The 7935-nt window shown below is 43.6% G+C and overlaps 1 protein-coding gene across 1 annotated transcript in view; it reads right to left on the bottom strand.

Annotated features, from left to right (window-relative positions):
• SARC_01366 (hypothetical protein) overlaps positions 1–7935 on the bottom strand; it is a gene marked incomplete at both ends in the record, with an annotated part of 28931 nt that overhangs the window by 16510 nt on the left and 4486 nt on the right. The window contains 12 exons of the mRNA XM_014304922.1: positions 21–104; positions 474–561; positions 1371–1504; positions 2324–2413; positions 2778–2995; positions 3345–3472; positions 4060–4271; positions 4988–5122; positions 5295–5429; positions 5791–6026; positions 6694–6831; positions 7277–7460. Coding sequence (XP_014160397.1) covers positions 21–104; positions 474–561; positions 1371–1504; positions 2324–2413; positions 2778–2995; positions 3345–3472; positions 4060–4271; positions 4988–5122; positions 5295–5429; positions 5791–6026; positions 6694–6831; positions 7277–7460 — 1782 coding nt within the window. The remainder of the gene's footprint in view (positions 1–20; positions 105–473; positions 562–1370; positions 1505–2323; positions 2414–2777; positions 2996–3344; positions 3473–4059; positions 4272–4987; positions 5123–5294; positions 5430–5790; positions 6027–6693; positions 6832–7276; positions 7461–7935) is intronic.

Below are 7935 nucleotides of genomic sequence, written 5' to 3'. Positions count from 1 at the left end.
TATATATCGCTGATGCTTACCTTGTCTTTGTAGTCCAAAGCGTCTATGTATAGCTGTCGCCTGATCTTGCTCTCATCGGTGACAACATCCACTTGTGCCCCGGTCTGTAGTCAGTGCGTACGTGTGACAAATGTTGGCCATTCATAACATGAATCCGCGCATAAACTGTGAAATATTCAGGCGTATATCTATATGACTATAGAAGGCCTCTAATCGTGGGCAGTACCAGAGGCTGACTAATTCCAGTGACCCGGTGAGAACCGCTCGTACTATAGAATACACCATATCAAATACAACGCACTCGGTAGGACACCTACAAATCCATCATGGCCATAAACAACTAAGCGTCCATGTGAACGCAAAATCGTACGCCCAGATCAACGCACCTTGTGAAGAAGACAAATGCTAGTACAATGGTGTGTGCTTGAACGCTATATAAATTGACCAACCCGAACACAACAGTGTGCGCTTACATGTTTGCGGCCTCGTTTCTTCAGTCGCAGTAAACTCGCTTCAGTCTTGTTGACGGTGTTCAATACTTCCGTGACAATTTCGGAGTAGCTGGGTAACGCGCAAATGAGCGTGGGTGTCAGAAAACCATGCTCATAGATGGGAATATACGAGGCACTGGTATTTGCGAAGAAGGTATATTATGCACCCCGAAATGTTGACATGGGCGAAATACCTAGGGCGACCAAAGTTGGTTTTGGTGGGAGGCTATACGTAGGGCAAGGCAAGCATATATGTGAATGATGGAAGTTAAACTAAGTGGCCGGAAAGTATCTGTTGAAGGAGTCAATTGTGGGACATCTTCGAATAATACATCAGGAAGGCAAGAATCCTGGTTCGAAACTTACTTTTCACAGCATAGTCAAGTGTGGGTTATTCACATATGCGTATCACTGATGATATAATAACCACAATGTAATTTCTTAAACCAGGAGAAAAAGTGGTACGGCTTCAACACCAGTGATGGCATTTGCAGTGGCGATACTCGACACCTTGAGGCATAATACTAACCACAAACTACATGCTGCTACGGCGGGTCCATATGTTCTGCAACACGCACACAATAGAGAGTTTTGTGACACGCACATGTCAGCCCCTAAAAAAAATGTCATTGATTAAAAAGCCCATAAATTTGTCGAAAGTGTGCACATGATGGATGCAGGCCAGACATGTACAGCAACTAAGGGCAAGAATCTCGCCGTTACATGCGTAGATCTGATTTGTCTTCCATCAGATAGCATCCTAGTTCCCACTTTACTGCAAAGAACACCTCAAAGCATTTCTGAAATGCGCCCACCGATGACACCCCACTGGTAGTCTCGAGGTATACTGTCTGGCCTGTTTAATGGCCGCGACAATACCTGGCAGCGACTGTGTTCAACACCTCGGCAGTGATGGACTGGCTGAGTTCCGGCGAGATGGCCTCGTCATTCAGATTGAGATCATTCAGCGGTGCAAAGATCCCCGGCGCATACGGCGAGGCGACCGTGGGCATCTAAACCGGAATAGGAATAGACAGAACAAAGGTATGAAAAGTATGCTCGAGCCAGTGAATTAGTTGATATTCCTTCTCTGTTAGTGGATCAGTAATAAACTGTACGTGTGGAACGTGCGCTTAGGCGATTTAATTGAGGACTTTCGTCTACAGGCAGATCTACAAGGGTGGCGTTCAGAACACACAGTGCTGCATTCGCTTTGGGGAACAATAAGCGCTGATCGCGTAAGCTTCGAGAGGGGATAGATCATATCGGTACTAGATCTACAAAGGTAGCCATGAGGTCCCCGGATAGGGAGGCTTGATAGAGACAAACGACACAGCACCGGTATCTACATGTAGTGGGATATCTTTCCTCAGTGTATTCAATTGCACGGAAAAACGTGTCCACAAGTGTGCTGTCTTTAACGCACACGCAAAGTATAGATGGTGGTGCTGTATTCAATTAAATGATCATGATTTCGTATTCAATCGCGTGGAAACCGATCTATGTACCATCCTAGTACCACAGAATATGAGATACGATAGAATGAAGTGTATATATGTATATAAACCTATGTACAAATGAAATTTAGCTATACGATACCATTTCAGCCCCCCTCCCCCCAATGTCGAGCACTTTAAAATAAACCTACACATCAGAACCGGTTTCCCAGAATGTGTCGGTCAGGATTTTTTCGTGTGTGCCACTGATCATTAACCACGAAGTTTTCAATTACAATATATCTGGTCTACGTGCATATTACAAAGACATATGAAGGTGAGTGTGAGGCGAGTCAAGCTGTAAGTGTGTATAACTTTCCGCAGAAAAAAACTCACCGGTTTATTAGTCATTCGGTATGTAGCCGTTATCCGCCAGACGGGATTGAGCTTGGCCACCATCATCTCTGTTAGTATTGTTTTCACTCCCTGTAAGCACGATTTTCGTAACATGAGTGCGATTTTTGGCTTCTCAACTCGAGATTTGAGAGAGAATCTTGATAGATGTACAACAGACATCTCTGATAGTTTGGTCCCCATGTTTCTCACTCAAAATAATTGCCCCATACTTTGTGGGTTGAGGTAAGCTGTGCATGGTCAAGCGAAGGTATAGTCGAGCGCAAGCACACTACAGACATGGGATTGATCGTTCTCGAGCTACCTGGCTTAGTCTAATAATCAACAGGCATGGTAAACATAGCATGTCAAGGGAACTTATAATGCACATTTGTTATTTGGACTACGGTACATATAAGTCCCCGGCTTTCGATAGAATGTACACTCAACGGCATACCTCGATCAATAGCGGACTTTTGTTCTTTAAGCGCTCGACAGATTTGGATAGACCATCCGGAACAAAATCAGGCGGTAGCTGGCCGACACTCTCAGATAATCGGTTGAAGATGGTGTTCTGCCACTCTAGCTTAGCTAGCTCAGCAATGCATTCCACATCGTTGAGCAGCAATATAGACACTTGTGCCTTTGTTAAGGGAGACTGAGGCTCTGCGGCACCTGGACGTATTGTGGAATGGTTCAAACATTCAGCTATGAGGTTGCCGAAGCATATGCATGCATCTCAATACATGAGTGTTCTAATAGTAATGCGTATGGGTACAGTTTACATATTGACTCACACTGTCCAATGAGTTAATATAGAAAAGATATATCTAGCTTGTAGAAGCATTGAAATACAAACTCACATAAACATTCTATGGACAGAGGGTGGTGCCAAAAGTTAAGGTCAAATTCTAGTCTGGTATTTGTAGACACTACAACGAACCGTCACTTAACACAGATAATTTTGGAAGTTTCGACTGGATAACCGAAAGTACTACACACAAAACTCGAAATATCTGCGTACCTAAAGGGTCGGCATTGGGCTCGAGATGTTGTGCCGATGCATCAGAGGGAGGCGCTGTGATGTCAGAAATTGTGTCCGATAACCACACGGTGAAGCGGGACATCAGCTGGAACTGCAGCTTCCAGAACCTGAACACAGTGGGAATTGGAGCTTAGTTTATGCATACAGCCTGGAATGGAAGATAAAACACAGGAGAGGTTTCTGGAAAATAAGGACTATGTTTCTGATAAGAGGATTCATGGAACGCTGAGTTGTCCGAAGCCAAACGGTGAGTATGTACAGCAATACGTATACCAAACACTACAGCATTTAGAGAAAAGGGGAAATACAGTGACACTGGTTGCAGATCCAAATATCTCCAGCCGCAACGAACACAGCATATTTTACGTTCTTACATGGTCCGATTTGTAACCTCCCCTGCAAGTGGTACGTGCCTCCATAGATATGCATACGAACACGTGAGCAAAAATAGCATATTCGGTGAACGTATGATACTCGAATAGATATTTTTTTAAATATACCCGTTTTTGAGACACAGATATATCTATATCAATCCTTCTTCTCCGTTACAGCGTGTATATGTAACTGAACTATTTCAGATTGTTATACAATATAGACAGCCATTAATATAGCAACAGTGGCTCTATCCCGATCTACGCATCACATCAGAGTCGCTATTACCAATGTGGTACCTCACTACATATTCTTCACTTACCGATGAGACAGCGCTGGCAAGAATACGCCATCGCTCCAGGTGAGATTGACAGCCTCACACAGTGCCTTGGTTGTGTCTAGTACTGCACTAGGATGTGTACCAGAGGCCTTGGAACGGTGATCGTTTGCGTTGGCAACGAGCTCGCTGAACAGCGCATCATGCGACCGTTGTAGGGACTCCTCGAGCATGCCGGCAATCTCTTGGAACCGCAACTAGAAACATTCACGTATCAGTGTACAACACAAATCAGAAATAGCGATGGGTGATATATCTCTGACGTCTTGTGGTTCCAAATGCACACACAGATACAGTGATAGATGGGAACGACTGAAAGTGATGCCAGCTTTGTCAGAGCTTTCTAGGGTGCCAGCAATCTCTTCAAACCCTAACTATGAGCATCCACATATCAATGTACGAGACAACATCCGAGTTAGCGACGGTTAATAGTTGCCTGGCATCTAGCGGTTGCAAATGCGCATACAGATGCAATGATATATGGAAAGTCTGTGATTTTTGCAAGCATCGTCGGAACCATGGGTACGATTGTGAGGGACAGGGCCAGGGTTAGCGATGTGTAGTAGTGCCTGACAACCTGGAGAGTCTGCCATATGAATGCATATGATCCTACAGCCATATATGAAGAAAACCATATCCCACTGTTCGACCTTTGTAGTGATCCTTTAGCATGCCGGCAATCTCTGGTAACCAAACTACGTACATAAAAAGAGACGGCCACAGATAGGGCAATGTGCTATGGGTATCGTCGCCTTGCTGCCTGGAGGGTGTTACGCATCTGGATACGAGCATGCAATAATACATCAAAACCTTCCGCAAACAGGTGCTGCTTCGCCGATTAGTCTGTGTGTACTGCAATATAGGACGGCATGCACGATTCGCAAGCAACACACAGGTACAACTGAGACCCAACCTGGTAGTATATCGGCAAGGACCAACTCTTCATAAAGTCGATATAGGAGGTAGAATTCTTCAGCAACGCAACGCTTTGAGGGCTGCCAATCTTCTCGCTGAAGCGATTGATGAACTTCTTTGTGCAGGTGTAGTTCTGTATAGACCGGGAACAAAAAACAATACATCATGATGTCTACGTCGCCAAACGCTGTTACAGCGTATTATCACAGCTCGACACACCCATACATTTCTTACTTAAAATACATGTGCAATTTAAACCACCTCCAGGCAATGATTTGGAGGTGCTATGACTGGTAATGACATACCAGGTAGAACTGATCGGGTATACCCGCGGCGAATACCTCGGGTGTCACCTCGGTCATGGCCTCGACCAGTGTGGGCCAGAGACTGTTTACCAAGAATTGGAAGATGTTCGGTCCTACCTGTTCAGCCGCCGTCAGCTGAATGGGGGATGGTAAGGGAAGGAAGGAAACACTTCAATTGTGATCCCCTATTGAATTGGTCTAGCCAGATACACTTTGGCAGCTACCAAAGATTTTCAGATCTATCACTTTTCCATTTTGCAATAGCACGCAACGGGTACGGTCTGGTTTGCAGCTGACTGCAATTCCTTGATGTTCTGCATATATGCTTGCTCAGTGTTTTCTGTGCCACAACATTTAAACAACAGAATGTATTTACGTAGTCTCTTATCACTGAGAAACATTCCTAGTACGCATCTCATTGGTCTGTTTGTTCGTAACGATATCTATCTAAAAAAATACTACGAAATAGCACATCTGCCACAGGCACAGAACTTACCAGTGTTTTGCAGTCCATGTCCGTATACATGACAACTTCGTTATACAGCCACTCCAGTCCATGCTTGGACAAATTGGCCGATGTCACGGTACGTTTGACAAAGTTTTTTGCACTGATGGCTCTGAATAAGTCTTCAGCTTGACCGGCTTTCTCGACAATCGCATATGGCCGCAGCACACTAACCATCAGATCCAGGTTATCGTCCTCAAGTGCCGTTCGGAATGAGGCTTCGAGCCCTGTATATGTGTACGTGCATGAGGAATATATAAACATTTCTGAGTAAACATTTCTGAGTGTGTATGTAGTTACAGTCATGTGCATACGTTTACATGCCGATATTCACGAACGCATCACAGTCAAACAAACTTTCCGTGACGCAGGCGTTAAATTGAGAAAGCAAATATGATCACAATCGCTTAGTTTCGATTCCACTATTTGACATGTGTCATATTGACTAATTTGTACACCAAGACTCTATTCAAGATTTAGATCCAATTGGGCCAACAACCTCCACATAGGTTAAGGCATACCTCGTAGGGCACTAAATTCTGAGGCAGATCAAATACCAAAATGAAAACAACATGACAAAAACTTTGTCTGCCAATGGCTTGCGTACCATTCGTTCAATCCTGGACTCTAAACTGAGGGAGGTGCGTACGATACCACAACAACTGAGAACTGCATGCAACCATGGTAACCACAAACTACGAACGGATGGTTGGAGCAATCCCTTGATACTGAATGTACTAGCCGAACATATATCACACAAACACGCATAATACGACAATGTGCTGGCGTACATGGTATCGGTACGAAAAGTGAGATATACAGCCCAGACGGACATTACTATCTAAGGAATCAGAAGGATTGTAGTGTGCTTGAAGGCTATTCCTTGGTGCATACCAGCTAGTAGGGTGCGGGTGATGGTGTCTATCCTGGGCGAGAGGGCTTGGACGATGGGCACTTCCCTGCACTGAGACACATAGAACTGCAGCTGGTTGAACTCTCCTGCCACTCGCTCGGTAGTTTGCGTCGAGTCATCTGTAGCAACGAATGTGCGTTTGAGTATAGATGGGTACTGACACTGTTATATCTGACGATGTACAAAGCAACGCAAAATCCGGCGCGGTGTCAATATCACTCATTTGTACACACAATTGTGAGTGTAGCCTAGGCGGTTACAATACATATATCAATCTCCACACAGGGTCGAAAATATATAGACATGCTTATCTGACGTAGATGGAACTACACCTCAACGTTCCGTTTTGCTGTACGAATAACTTGTGCACATCCTAGTGACACTGCCGACTCAGCGATGCAGTGACACGAAGCAGACGAGAATATAACGTACGCTATATAACATCACCGAAAGCATATATGAAGCTCCGAAAGCCAAGAATTTTCGACGCTCACTTAAACAGAGTAATCAAGGCAGGAGCGCATACTTCGTAATTAATATGGAATAGCAATCGTAAAGACTGACCTTGTATCTGTGAGACATCAGCTATAGATAGACTCCCATGTCGTTCAACTGATTCATTACCATCACTCTTAGTTTCCGTCTGTTTAGGTCCCGCCGTTGTGTTTAGATGCAATAATCCCTCGATTTTGTGCACTGAATCGATTATATTTAAAAAGGTTTGTAGTAGGGCTTTCTTCTCGCGAATCTGTTATATATATATATATATATAAATGTCAGCGATGACAGAAGAACGAAAAAGTAGTTTAGTCTCTGTGCATGAGTGGATGTTCGATGATATCCGTATAAACAAGTGGAAACATCGTCCACGAAATATACCAAATAAAATACAGGTTTGAAATAGATTCTATATAAAAACGTACTTGTAAATACACGCGGGCTCGCAGATATATTATCATAATTCCAACATAGATACAAACTGCTGAACACATTTGTGAAATCAGTTCAAAATACATGTTTAAGATGTCACAACATTGGGCATATTTTCGAATGATAAACTGGAGATACACACATATCGTTCGTCAGAAATTTCAATAACTATAAGGTCCAAGTATTTCAACAACTACACATATGACTGAACTGCATACAGGACTGAATAGACTTGTCCCAAAACATATATGTATTAATGCCTATATGTATGTATATATATATATATATATATA

Source organism: Sphaeroforma arctica (assembly GCF_001186125.1).
Source record: "Sphaeroforma arctica JP610 unplaced genomic scaffold supercont1.53, whole genome shotgun sequence".
Lineage (NCBI taxonomy): Eukaryota > Ichthyosporea > Ichthyophonida > Sphaeroforma > Sphaeroforma arctica.
Note: the sequence above shows the minus strand (reverse complement) of the source record. Positions and strands in the feature narration are given on the sequence as shown.